General features: G+C 41.0%; 1 protein-coding gene across 1 annotated transcript; it reads left to right on the forward strand.

Annotated features, from left to right (window-relative positions):
- The first annotated feature begins 1,289 nt into the window (after nt 1-1,289).
- Nucleotides 1,290-12,325, forward strand: LOC102079296 (uncharacterized). The gene is made up of 11 exons (XM_025907657.1): nt 1,290-1,372; nt 2,675-2,733; nt 4,930-5,140; nt 5,244-5,355; nt 5,464-5,554; nt 5,834-5,918; nt 6,015-6,148; nt 6,290-6,518; nt 8,346-8,430; nt 8,543-8,615; nt 9,848-12,325. The coding sequence occupies exons 1-11, from the start codon at nt 1,363-1,365 to the stop codon at nt 10,658-10,660; spliced, it is 1,902 nt and encodes a 633-aa protein (XP_025763442.1). The 5' UTR covers nt 1,290-1,362; the 3' UTR covers nt 10,661-12,325.
- Nucleotides 12,326-14,246: the final 1,921 nt, after the last annotated feature.

Consider the following 14,246-nt stretch of genomic DNA (forward strand, 5'->3'; position numbering starts at 1 on the left):
ACTGTGTTAAACATTTCCTGTATGTTCAAATCACATGGCCCATATATTTAGGTCATATATATCTCCCACTATATTATTGAAAAAGTTGTGCCACTTGTTGTATGAGCACATGTTGATTAATATCAACGGCCAACTGTGACTAGTCCAACAAAGGGTTAATTCAGCTTGGCACTGCTAAAGCTAGGCAGCTGCATTTAACTGTGCAGCAGAAGCATGCAGCGGTGTTTAACAGGATTGCTTCACAGCGTGTGCCGCCCTTTAAATGGCTGTACAAAAGATGGCTGTAAAGCAAAGGCCTGCAGCCCTTTCTGGGGCTGTAAGATAAAAGCATATGGCCCCTTAAATGGCTGTAACACAAAAGCATGAATGATTGTAAAGACGAAGTGTACAGCCCTTTTAATATCTATGTAAGACAAAAAAACCTGGCCTTTGCAGGGCGTGTACCAGGGATTCTAGTTCTCGCCTCAAACACCAGAAGGCGAACAAGTAAACCCTCACTCAGCATGGATAGCAATTTATGTCTGGCATGCAGGCCCAACAATATTGTTCAATGGATTTTTTGATTAACTGCTTTTCTGCAGACTTTCAGACTCACTTTGGCCATGAAACTGTCAAAGGGACCCAGTGCAATGATGGATGAGAGACTGGTTTGCAAGTTATGGTGTAGGGTCGTGTATATCATAAGTGGAAGACGAAAAGAAAACACAATGGATAAAAGGGAGGGGGGGTCACCGTCCCTATATAAGATGACTCTGATATGCACTGGGACTCTCTCTTTTTTTCCTGCTGCCTGTTTCCTGTCTGTCTTTGTGTGTGTTTTGTGTTTGTGCTTTAAGGCTCTACACCCCGGGGTTGCTTCGCTTTTTGTTTGCTTTTTTTCTATGTGTTATTTCTGCTTTTAAATGTACTGTTCTGCAGTTCATATAACAATGTTTAATGAACCCTGTTCTAAGGATTCTACTCATTTTCCAGAGAATCATTATGAGTGATTTGATTTGAATTGCGTTGGTGGGATAAGGTTATCATATTGGCTTCAAAATTTGCAACCAGACACCAGAGGATATGTGATGACTGACTTTCACTGTCTGTTTACGTCCCGAAAGAAAGCTGTGGATCCATAAACCGATGCCATATGAGTGTTAGCACAGAACCTTGTGAAACCCCATGATGAACTTTTTGTGTTTAAGTTCTATGAAAAAACTGGAATCTGTCTGAAAGGTTTAAATGCAGAGGATTTCAGTACAGGAATAAACAAAGAGCTGCTTCACATCATACACTTTGTGACATGTTTCAACCGTTGGGTAGATTTGGCAGAGTAAAAGTTCAGCTTCTACACCAACACTGAGGAGCAGCAGTGCATTAATGGTGTCAGGTAGGTTTATGTGGTCAGAACATTTGCATGTGCATAGACCAGAAAACAAAGCAAATATAAGCAGACTCACAACATAATGTACCACAATACGTTTCTTCCTTCATGTTGAGACTCGCTTCACATCAAATGTATCTTGGCTTGATTGGGTCTCTTCCATTTTTTATCTCTTGTATTTTTTTTATTCTGTACAGTTTCAGAGCTTTTATCTTGTTAAATTACTGAATGCCACGTTGTCACCTTGAGCAGCCATGAGCGCAGAGCGTCCCAGTTTGCATGTGAACTTTGATATTTATAACAGTAGATCAGGAAGGAATTGATACTGCTTTCATGCATTTGGACCACCTGTTACAGAAACCATAAAAAACTGCCTGGTTTGAAACATTTTTGTGAGTTGCAGCACACAACTGAAAGCTCCCAAAGCTCATTTTAAGAGGATCAATCAGCATAATGTCCCCATCACATCTTTTATATCAACTTGAAAAGCTTTTAGAACATTTGAGTTCTCAGAAAGATCCACAGTTTTTATTCTATAGAAGATGTGATCTGAAGATCTTCTTTATGAGTCTGGCTCTATGTTTGGGGCAAAGCTGGAATATCTAATGTGACGTGATATTTATTATGTGAATGAGAATCTAAACCAACTTCAGTACTATGCTGTTTAAACTTAGTATGTTTGTATTGATCACTATGAAGAAAAAGGTTTGCTTGAACATAATTGTGTTCTTGCAAAGATAAAATGCTTAAAGTCATTTAATGCATAATGTGAACACATTAGGTGAGGATGTGGGTGTTTGTGGGTCAGCTTGCACTTGGCTGCAAAACCACAAAAAGCACAAATCCACACAAACACAGAGTTTAAATGTCAGTGTGGTCCACATGCAAAGGGAGCTACTGCTAATACTCATAAGAAGCGCAGTGTGTGTGCGTGTGTGTGGTCAAAAATACATCAGGGTGGGGGAATTGACAGGCTGTACTAAAGTCAAGGAAGATGAAAAACTGACGCAACAACCCAGAACAACCACTTTCCACCTGATACTGCATGCTTAAAGTTATCAGCTCAGAGTTATACAGACAGGTTCACTGCAGGTACTATTATATACAACCGTTTATAAGTTGAAGAATTGGATTAGATGAAACTAAAGGGTTAAAATACTTCAACTGAAACAATCAGAAGTTCAAATGTTCGTCAGAAGAGCACTGTGGGTTGTGATCAAAAGACTTTTCACCCTTGTTTTGTCTTGTCAGTTTAGTTGGTTACATTTGATACATAAAGTAAAACCCTCATGTGATGCTCTTTGACAGGATATCAGGTGAAATTAAGTCAGCAGTTGGAAGCAGATCAGTTGCAGCTCAGCCAGCAGGTAAGTGACTGACTGAAGTCTTTCAATGGACAGCGTCTGTGCTTTAATGTACAGGTATTATTATTTGTATAAGAGATTGTTTGAAGTTCCAACTGCACAATATTAAAAATGTTTTACTGAATTTTGTTCAGTTTAACATTGAGTGCAAATTGCTTTTGTGTAACAAAACATCCAGGAGATCAGGTTGTTGTTATTTATGTATCAGTTTTATTTGATTTGCCATGGTGGAGCAGATCAAATGAAGGTGAACACAAATCAAGCAGCCAACAGTTTGCGAGGCTGTGGTCGAGATGCATGTCTGAAAGAAAAGCTCACAAATGCAACACCAATGGAAACATTAATTTTTGAAGCGCTTCATGTAAATTATGATTTCAATTCAATTTCATTTTATGTAGATGTCTCCAAACCACAATAACAGTTGCTGAACAGCACTTTGTATTGTATAGTAATGGTTAGTTATTGGCCCTCTGACAGATTGCTGACTTGTCCAGGGTGCACCTTACCCCTCGACCTGTGCAAGCTGAGCTAGACTCTAGCTTTCACCGCTGCGATGCTAAATTGGTGAAGTAGAAGAAAATGGATGAATGGTAAGAAAGTAAAGCACAAGAACACCTATGCACGGCTCCTCTTTGTAGACTACAGCTCGGCTTTTAATCCCATCCGGCCATACAAACTCCGTCCCAAACTCCATCAACTGGGACTCAACTCCTCCCTGTGCAACTGGATTGTGGACTTCCTCACTAACCGTAGACAGAGCGTCAGAGTGGGTAAGAACACCTCTTCCACCCTTGTGGTCAACACCGGTGCCCCTCAGGGGTGTGTTCTGAGCCCTCTGCTATACACTCTCTTCACTCATGACTGTATTTCCTCCTGCGCGTCCAATCTCATTGTTAAGTTTGCCGACGACACCACAGTGCTCGGACTCATATCTAACAACGATGAGACAAACTACAGGACAGAGGTGCAACAACTAGAGTCATGGTGCCGCGACAATAACTTGGTCTTAAACACCAAAAAGACCAAGGAGATTATTGTAGATTTCCGGAGGAAAGGTCACAACAACCACCTGCCTCTCTTCATTGGCAGTGAGGCGGTGGAGAGGGTGAGCAGTTTTAAATTCTTGGGGGTAACTGTGACTGAGGACTTGTCCTGGGGCAACCACATCACCTCAGCTGTACGGAAGGCCCAACAGCGCCTCTACTACCTGAGGAGACTGCGGAGCGCACACATTCCCAGACCTCTGATGTTGAACTTCTACAACTGTGCCATCAGCAGCGTTCTGACGTACGGATTTCTAGTGTGGTTCCCCAGCTGCACCAAGGCCGACCAGCAAGCACTCCAGCGGGTGGTGAAAGAAGCTGGCAGAATTATTGGAACGATTCTGCCAGAGATTAGCAACATCTTCCCCACTCGCTGTCTGAGGAGGGTGCACAGTATCCTGCGGGACCAACATCACCCTGCGCACCACCTTTTTCACCTGCTGCCCTCAGGGAGAAGGTACAGGTCCATACAGGCCAGAACGTCCAGATTGGCCAACAGCCTGTATCCACAGGCTGTGAGGCTCCTGAACTCGCCCCCCCCCCCTCTCTGCCCCCCCCTCTCACGGACAATAACCATATCCAACTTATTAATAGCTGTGAACTGGTATGAAATATAGACATTTATCATATCTCACAGTACAATAATGAACGGGTTGCACTGTTGCACTTTGTCATATTTCTCAGGTCTTTGTTTGAATGTCCCATGAACATTACCTGTCATATTCTCATGTTTTTGCTAAGGATCGTCTCATTGCACTGAAGTCACACTGGGTTAAATAGTCACACTTGGGTCTAAGGGGAATTTAGTATTTATTATTATTTGTTGTAGAAGCTCCAAACACAATTTCATTGTTCTTGACAATGACAATAAATACTTGAATTGAAATTAAAGCACAGTAAGTTTAAGTGCTCCTTAGTTTACACAGTAGGAGTCTGGATTACATCATCACTGCTTTTAGTTTTACAAACTGAGGCAGGATCTGAAACACTTGTATTTCTGTTGTTCCGTCCTCTGTTTATTCTGTGTTTATCTGTAGCCAACTGTGTTGTTTTTATGTGGGTTGATGTCTGACTGTTTAGAGAAATAAAACTCAGTAACGTCTCTAATCATGTTGCTAACATGGTAACATTTTATTTTATGTGTTTACCTTTGCAGGATGACAAGAATCAGAAAGCAGTCAGTCAATACCTAAAGCAACTACAGTCCTTCAAATCTTCCAGTCACAGTCACGAGTCACCATCCCAGCAGCCTCTAAGAAAGAAAACTGTCGACTTAATGGAGAGAAATAAGAAAACCCTTTCCCTGTTTATTCTGCTGCCTGTGCTGCTGCTCTGCAGAAGTGATGAGTGTCCCAGCCTGCCACAGAGTTAGTCTTTAATCCTCTTGATTCATGTTTAACTGATTTTAAGATCTGTTGTTTGATATATTTACTCATTTTCATTCCATCTCTCCTGTTTTAATTCTCACAGATCTCATTTGCTACACTGACTACAATAAAATCATCACATGTTTGTGGAACAGCAAATACATGTCTGATGACACTGCATGCACGATAGATGCTCACTATAAATCTCGACGCATGTAAGGACCTCAATCACAAAGAGAAATCCTCAACATATAAAACTCAAAATACATAACTCACACCTGTCATCATGTGCACCAAAAGGAGATTAATACTGTTTTTCTCAGTTCTTACAGCGCTTCCTGTGACCTAAAATCTGTTGACGTCTCCAGACCAGCGCTAAAGAAGTGCTCCCTGATCTTTGAAATTGAATACACTGTGAGTGTGTGAACAAATCAAATTATTGTAGCACCACCGAGATAAAATCATATATCCTATATCTCAGTTTGTAGTTTAATTAGAAGTCAGAACTAATATTCTACAGAAAGTAGAAAGTAATGTTCTCGGGGCAGTCATTGACTCCTTCCAAATAGTTAGTTTTTCTGTCGTTACAAAAAAATCAAGCTTTTGTTAAGCCCCCTTTGAAGTTTGCCAAACAGAAACTTCTGTAATAAATGTTTTCTAACAGTAAATATTTTTAAAACATTTTTTTTTCAGTTTCTGTCTTCCCATGTGTTGTCCCTCAATCTGAACTGCAACCAAATGAAGAGTGTAATTACTTCCTTCAAGCCATCCTGTCATAGTGAGTGTAATCTACAGTATAATATATTTGCTCTTTGTGATTTACAATGTGAGCTATTCATGGTGACCTAAAACAACTGTGTGTGTGATCTTGCAGTAAAGGTGAATCCTCCTGCGGAGCCAAAAGTTTACTTCACCTCTGTTTCCTGGTTGTCCCAAGTCTCTGAACATGAAAGGATCAGTTCATACAGTAGTGAACTGCAGTGGAAGAAGCAGGATCAGTCATGGAGTGTAAGTTTAGATTTTGTGACACAATGTGAACAAGTTTAAGTGTAAAGTGATTTTAAAAGTGCACATTTAAATGACAACCCTGTGGCTGTGTGAATCCAAGCAAGATTCATTCTCAACCCCGCGCTGCTTTCTGTGTGTCAGGATCCTGCTGTGCGCAAAAAACGTGGCATTCAGTGCAATGAAGAGGTGGAGTGCAAGATACAGCCAGGGTGCAAGGCAGAGCTGGAGCAAGATTTGCTGATACGAGGCGAGAGGTACGAGGCACGAGTTCGTGTGCGGTCTGTTAAACCTCAACCCGAGGGAGCCTGGAGTGACTGGAGCCCCACTGCATCATGGGAGTCACAAATAGGGAAAATAAAACCAACATCAGGTACATTTATCTTAACATGTTTTGTTTAATATAACATACTAATGTCAAAACCTTTCCATTTCATTCATGCTGAGCATGAGTACGAGCAAAAAAATTGCTCGTACTCATGCTGCCCCGACATCATGCCAGCACATATTGGGAATGGCATAGGCACCGATCGGTTTTCTATCGCCCATTTGCTGGGAGCAAGGGCGCCCTCCGTTTGCGAGGTGCGCATGCTGCTTGCGGCACAGGGAGGAGAGGGCGGAGCGGCAGGGGATTCTCTGGCTGCCTGGAGCAGCAAAAATTACCAACTCGCAAAATAAAACAAAATAAAAACAAACCAACAAACACGAAAACACCAGACATCATGATACAGACTTATAATTTGCACTGATGTTTTTTCAAAATTCTATACGCGAAAAGTGAGCGCGAGAGCCCTCGGTGAGCCTGCTCGCTGCTGAAGTCAAAGTAAACTTTATTGTCATCTCCGCTACAGGCACAGATAGTGGTAGGAAAAGTAAAGTTCTCTACCTGCTGATTCAAATATGTGATTCATGGTCAAACCCTTTTTAAAGCTGCGTATATTGCATTATATAGTGATTATTCACACAGCTCTGTTGGTGCCTGTCTGGTTGCTTGAATAAAATATTTAATCTAATTGTGATCATTGTTCAACTATCGGGGGGGCAGAGGGGGTGTTCGCCCAGGGCGCCAAACAGGCTAGGACCGCCACTGGCTATGCCTGTAACACTCTGCCTATTGCCTTCATATTAAATAATTTTTTGAACAATTTTTAAAAACATTTCGTCAAGTCATTATGCGGGCCGCAAGTAGGAATGACATGGGCCGCCAGATTGAGACACAGACATTAGAGCCTCTTAGTGCGTGTTTTGTTTGGGTTTCCATCGGCGTGGAGTTACCAAAAATAGAGAGGGAACAGCCTAACATATAAAACATGAAAAGACCACCGTGTAATCCCTTAATTTCAACAAAATAAACTCTATTCTCAATACCACCTTTTTAAATGGTAACTATAACTATACAGTTACTCATATTTTGTATTTTAAATACGTAACGGCAGTACATGAAGACAAACAGAAGAAAGACCCAGAAGCAAACAGCAACTGAAGGAGGCTGCAGTAAAGGAAAGATGTCATGGTTGGCTGTGTGGCAGGCAGGCAAGCAGGAGTGGTGGATCCAAAATGCAGGACTCAGACACGGAAGTACAACTTAAAGCGCAGCTTTATTGCTGGGAAAAACCTCGTACTAACTAAACTCACCAAAAGACAAACAAAAGTCTGAACAGAGGAACTGAAACACTGGAAAATAAATACTAAACCTGAGCAGGTGACTAAACACTAGAAACACAGAAGCAGAACACACAGCTTGTTGAGGGTACGACGCAACACTGACTCAGAGAAACACAGGGTTTAAATACACTGGGAAGTAACGAGGGGAATGAGACACAGAAGGAGAGCACAGCTGGGGGAAATCAGAACTGACGAGACAAGGAAGCGTAAATTGAACACATTTACATGAGACACGGACCTTAAAAGTAAAACAGGAAGTATAACACAGAGATGCGAACTTGACACGGTGGAGACAGCAACTAAGAAACACAGAGACATAACCAGTAAGGCAGAGGACTCGATGAACCAAAAGACACAGAGGGAAACTCAAACATGCAGTCTGAATAATAAATCACAGTCACATCTTGATTTCTATTCAAATTCACTGTATCGGCCTGCAGAGACAAACCTGTGTGTGTCTCATGGACTTGGCTGTTTGACCCAGTTTTCTCATGTTTCTGAGCCACTGTGACCTATTCTGTCCCGTATTTTTTAGGTAATACGTTTGTTGTGCCTGTAACGATAGTCGGTGTGGTGGTGTTGCTGGCAGGCCTGCTCTTAAGCACTCACAAAACCACCCGGTACGTGCACACAGACACAAGTTTCTATGGCAAATAATATTATTATACCTTCTTCTAATTTGATTCACTTAAGTTATTTTCTGGCAACTCTGGCTAATTTTTATTTTTTTAGGGTTTACATAGTAAAGAAAATCAAAGGTCGACCCATACCAGACCCAGGAAAATCCTTCCTGCGAGAAATCCAGGTAAGCGTATGAACCACAGATATTTCCTCTGTTAAAACACATGCATTACATAATACTGTGGCCACTTCAGGGCAGTAAACATAGCATTTATGAAATACTGTGGTGAATTTGTTTGCAGTAAATTAAATTGTTACCAGATATTCAAAGTTCAGTTTTAACCACTTTTAAGTCTAATAGTGACTCTTCTTTAGGTTAGGGCAGCAGTCCCCAACTTTTTTTTGCGTCACCAACCGGTTTAATGTCAGACAATATTTTCAGGGACCGGCCTTTAAAGTGTCAAGGATAAACACAAAAAAATTAAATGATATGACCTGGTGGTATTTTGTAAATATAATTATAAACGCACATTCACTGTGTAATTGTGTAACTTGATTAGCGGCGTCCTCCTGAAATGCGCCAACAACATTGAGAGTAACATCCTCTCTGCCCCTTAATGCTCCCTGGTTGCTATGGTAACGTGTAAATGTTTCTTTCAAAATAAAACACAACTACAACACAGGAAAAGACTCGGGGAAACCGAGTTAACGACAAAAACCCTGAAAACCATAAATTTCACACCCGAGCGTCAACTCTTACCGGACCGGTACCGGTTCGTGGCCCGAGGGTTGGAGACCACTGGGTTAGGGTTAAGAGTAGGGTGCCTCATCACAGTGTTAAAATCAGATGCTGGATAAGTTCATGGGGAAGTCTGTTATACAATGATTTGATTTCAGTTCAGTGCAGTTTTATTCATGCAGCACCATTTAACAACAACAGTCACTTCACAATATTTGTTCTGTTAAACTGTTGCCTGCTGGGAACAAGGCTCACTGTAAAGCCACAGAGGTAGACTGCATCAAGGTCTAATTTTCATGTCTAAAAATATTCATTTAAAAACACTCTGTAAAGTAGCAGGGAGCTACAGAGAGTTTAAGGAGTCTAAAAGCAAAAATAAGCTCAGTGCAACTTAAAAAGCAGACCAACACAACATGTACCATAAAAAGACAGAGCATTGCAGACAGATGTGAACTCTGTGGGAGGTGTAACCAGACAGACATAGTGACTCACTGATCCAGCCACAGACTTAAGACCTTTATGACCCAAACCATTCAAATTCAGTAAAGTATGAGTGAAGCGCCCCAAACACCTGATGCTTACCTATTTAATTGATTCCATTAAAGTGCAGATTGAATATCTTGTATATTTCAAGTCTTTCTAATCTCTTCTTCTGTTCTGTGACTTCTCTCCTCCAGAGTGGGTTCACCAGTGAATACTTTCACTCCTTCTTGAAACCAGTGGAAATGATCACTGTAGAATTAACCTCGCCTGTGGATGCTGTTGTGGCCTACAAGCCAGATGAGAAGATGGTGTTGAACAAAGGCAGCTATGACTCCACCAGCTCCAGCTTCTCTAACCCAAGTTACTCTGAGCTTTGTAGCCCTCCTCCTATTTCTTCACTCACTGCTGGGAACCTGAAGCCCTGTGCGGCTGACACGCCTTATGGCCCTGTTGGTGGTCAGGGTGAAGGAAAAAGCACAGAACAGGAAAGCGATGAAGCGAGAGAGAAAGAAAAGGAGACGTTAATGTTGCTGCTCAAAGGCAGCAGTAAGAGTGAGCCAGTGCAGGTGATTTCAGACTACGAGAAAACTGAGAGGCTCGACAATGATCGATTTAGGCTCCAGAGTCTAGATTCAGGCATGTGCAGTTGTGAAGAGGTCAGTGAAGAGAGCATGGAGGCAGATAGCATCAATATGACTGATAGCCATGATGAGGAACCTGAGGGTGAGGAAGAGAAGGAGGAAGGGAATGAACAAAAGGCAGATTTTCAGAGGCTGTTTGGAAGCAGCGGAGGTGTGTTTGGCAAGTTTATTCCGGTTTGCTCTGATTATGAGCGAGTGGAGAAACAGCAGGCTGACAGCCCGGAGCTTCCCAGCTTGGATTCAGGTGTTAGCAGTAGTGAAGAGGAGACAGGTCACATGACACAGGGGTTTGCTCTGATGTCAACAGGCCGGTCGGTGGAGCCCTCTGGTGCTGGATATATGCCAGTGAAACAGGAGGAGGGCTGAGAGCAGACAGCAGGCTCAACTAGCAGGACAAAATAGCATGTAGCACTTGGAGGAGTCATCACAGCCAGTCAGTTCTCAGGAAAATGTAACATCACATAAATCTTTATCCACTTCACGCTGTTTAGTAATGGTGGTGGTGATATTCAATGTATTTTATATTTTAAATGCATTTTCTTTTATTTTTATATTTATGCAAAATTATGTTTCATATATCAGAACTGTGCACTATAACCTTGCTTTTAAAAGTGAATTATTACATCAGATATTTCTACTGTTAAAAGAGAAATGCATTATCTAATGAAAAACTAAACTCAAATTAATAATAATGTGGTTATATGAATAAAACTGTTTGCATTCATATTGTGTTTTTAGTGAGATCATCTAAATGGCATGTAGCTTATTGTACTGAAATAATGTTGGTAAAGGAATGTAAGTTCCAGATAGCTGAGATAGTTGTGTTTTCTGTATAGTGTGTGAACTGATGTCATTTAGAGGGTATCATGATAATCACATATTAACTATAATCAGGATATTTGAAAATCAAATGTCTAGATATAGACTGATATAGATATGTCTTGTGAAAAATGTGATATTGTGACAGCCCCAAGGACAACAGTACGGTATTAACAGAGCTGTGTCTGTCGCCATCATCTGTCAAATAAATATCAACATTTCTAACTTACATTTGAACGGCAGCTAACATAAACTTTACTTCATAACATTACTGACCTTTATAAGAGCTTGCATTTGTTTTTTGTTTTTTTAAGAATTTTACTCTTAAATTAAATTCAAATATAAATAGTCATCATCTTTAACACAAAGTTGTTCCTGTGTTTTCTCTGGGTTTTGAAAGGGTGGCCATGCCCACTCTGATGCATCGATGTCGGGAGAACCGCCTCTTCCTCGTCCCTGTCGTTTGTCCAGGGTTGTGGGGGCGAGGCGACAGGGCTCCACGCTGACACTGGGACATATGATGCGTCATCAAGCCAGTTTCCAAACGTGGATGAATCTTGGGCGTCAGAATATTGGCCAGAGTCACTGCGCCAGCTGCCGCAGAGTTTTGCAGCGCTCATGTCGGTACGTGGTTCCGTCGCTCTGACGTCTGTTTCAGAAGAAGTGATGAAAGATTTAATTTTTTCTTGGAGAAAAAAATGTTGTCGCGCATCTAATGAAATGTATACGAACCCTTTCAACAAACATACTCAGGTTTAAAATTTGGGCACAGGATAGAGGGCTTTTGCATTTTATTGGCAGTAATAAAGCGCTGTTACTCAGACGTCACATTCACACCGCCCTTTTTTTCCCGATGTTGAACAGTGACCACTGTGAAAAGTTCTAATGTACATAAAGTTTGTCTTTTCCTCTATCTAGTTGTTTTTTTAATAACAACTTGATTGTTTAACAATGATCAAAATTAGATTAAATATTTTATTCAAGAAACCAGACAGGCACCAACAGAGCCGTGTGAATAATCACTATATAATGCAATATACGCAGCTTTAAAAAGGGTTTGACCATGAATCACATATTTGAATCAGCAGGTAGAGAACTTTACTTTTCCTACCACTATCTGTGCCTGATATTGACATCCCCCGTTACCACCGGCTGTCAGTGACGCTTGTCTCTCTCATGAACTAGCTAAAGTGCCAAATACAGAGGTTAAGAGCACGCCTGAGGGGGTGATTGGGGGTAAAGGGAGGTTGGGGGGGCAAAAACAGTCCCATTATATCACTACTATCCAGTGATGGGAATAACGGTGTTACTTTTTTCAGTAACGAGCAGAGATGGGCAGTAACGCGTTACTTGTTACGCGTTACTGTAATCTGATTACTTTTTTCAAGTAACGAGTAATGTAAGGGATTACTATTGCAAAAACGGTAATTAGATTACCGTTACTTTCACGTAGGAATGCTGCGTTACTGCGTTACTAAAACCGTGATTTTTTGCGAGAACGTCTCATGACAGTGACGTAAGCGTGTGCCACGTTCGTGACAACAGCTGTGTGCAGATCATAATATATGGAGTGCGGGACAGAGTGTAGCATGCAGCGTTTAAAGCGTGGAAGTACTGACCTTATTTTGAGTTTGATTCCATAAAAAGTGACAAAAACATTAGTGTCCGTTGTGCGTGGGAAGAAAACTTCTTTTTACAGCGAAAAAAACCCCTAAACTTCCAAGCAAGCAGCGAGTGTATTATGACATAATGTGAAATTCACAGAGAAACTCGCGGATTCTTCCACTGACCACTGCGGCACACCTGCACCAGGGTAAACCTCCGCCTACCCCACTCCTGCTTTACAGGTGAAAATAGAGCAACAGGACCGCTAGTCTTTGATTTTATTTATTTTCTGCTGCGTTTCACTTGCATCTATTTGAAAGAGTGAGTGTAAACACAAAAAATTATTTTATTTTATCTGCTGGAATGTGCAGAAAATAGGTTTAAATGTTAAACAAATTTCTTCCAGTCAGAGAATGTTGCATATAATTAAGTTTTTGCTTGATGCATAAAGTTAAAAGATTTAAAGTTTAAAGTTTTAAAAAGAGACTTTTCCATTTGATTATATTTTGTATGATGAATTATGCAGAAAAAGTAGAATTGGGCTGAAAGATCTATCGCTTTATCACCTATTCAGGTTGTAAATCGTGTTTTTAAAAAGTAACTAAGTAACTAAGTAATTAATTACTTTTGAAAATAAGTAATTAGTAAAGTAACGGGATTACTTTTGGGGAGAAGTAATCAGTAATTAGTAACTGATTACTTTTTTCAAGTAACTTGACCAACACTGGTAACGAGTAGTCTAACTAATTACTATTCCTATCGTTACAACGCCATTACAGTTACTAAGAAGAAAACGCGGTCCATTACTATTTTTCAGCAAACAGACGGTTGAAGCTGTGTTCAGTTTACCGCATCTTATATCAGCTGCAGGAAGTAGCTGTAAGTAATCTGGAGACTACAGCTTTAAGCAGCTGCGCGCTCCCGCGGATGGTAATCACGATCACTGTCTAGCACAACACCTGGAGCTCAGGGGGCAAAACAATCACATGAGTGCTGCTGTTTGACTGAGGAAGAATAAAGTAGTCGTGGTAAGTCAATCACATGACCACTTAAAGACAAAGCAACAAGGTGATATATACCAGTTTTTAAATTGTGTTGATAGGCCACGTAAAACCAGAGTCATGATAAACAATATATACGCGTGTTTTTCCTCAATAGTTTCGTCACGTTTACTGTCTAAGGACAGCGCAGCAAGCACTCTCTGCTTATGAGCAAAAAAACCAAAACAAAACAAAAACAGGGGAAGTTTTAGGAGTGACGGCGAGAGAGAGAGAGCGAGTTTTGAGATGTGAGAGATTTGTGACGTTTAGCGTGTTTGGGGTGTGTAGTCAATGTGCTGTCTTGTGTAGTTAGTGTGTAGTGTTGTGGATAGTTTTGTGTTGTGTGTCAGAACAATGAGGTGACTGCTGTCTCCAGGTAGAAACAGAAGTGATACACCTGCTGCTGTCAGACCTGCAGGTATCAGGCTGTGATGTTCTCCTTTATAGTGGACAGAAATTATTTTTTTGGAGTGGCACAAATAATTTGT

This window comes from Oreochromis niloticus, linkage group LG6, assembly GCF_001858045.2.
Source record: "Oreochromis niloticus isolate F11D_XX linkage group LG6, O_niloticus_UMD_NMBU, whole genome shotgun sequence".
Taxonomy (NCBI): Eukaryota; Metazoa; Chordata; class Actinopteri; order Cichliformes; family Cichlidae; genus Oreochromis; species Oreochromis niloticus.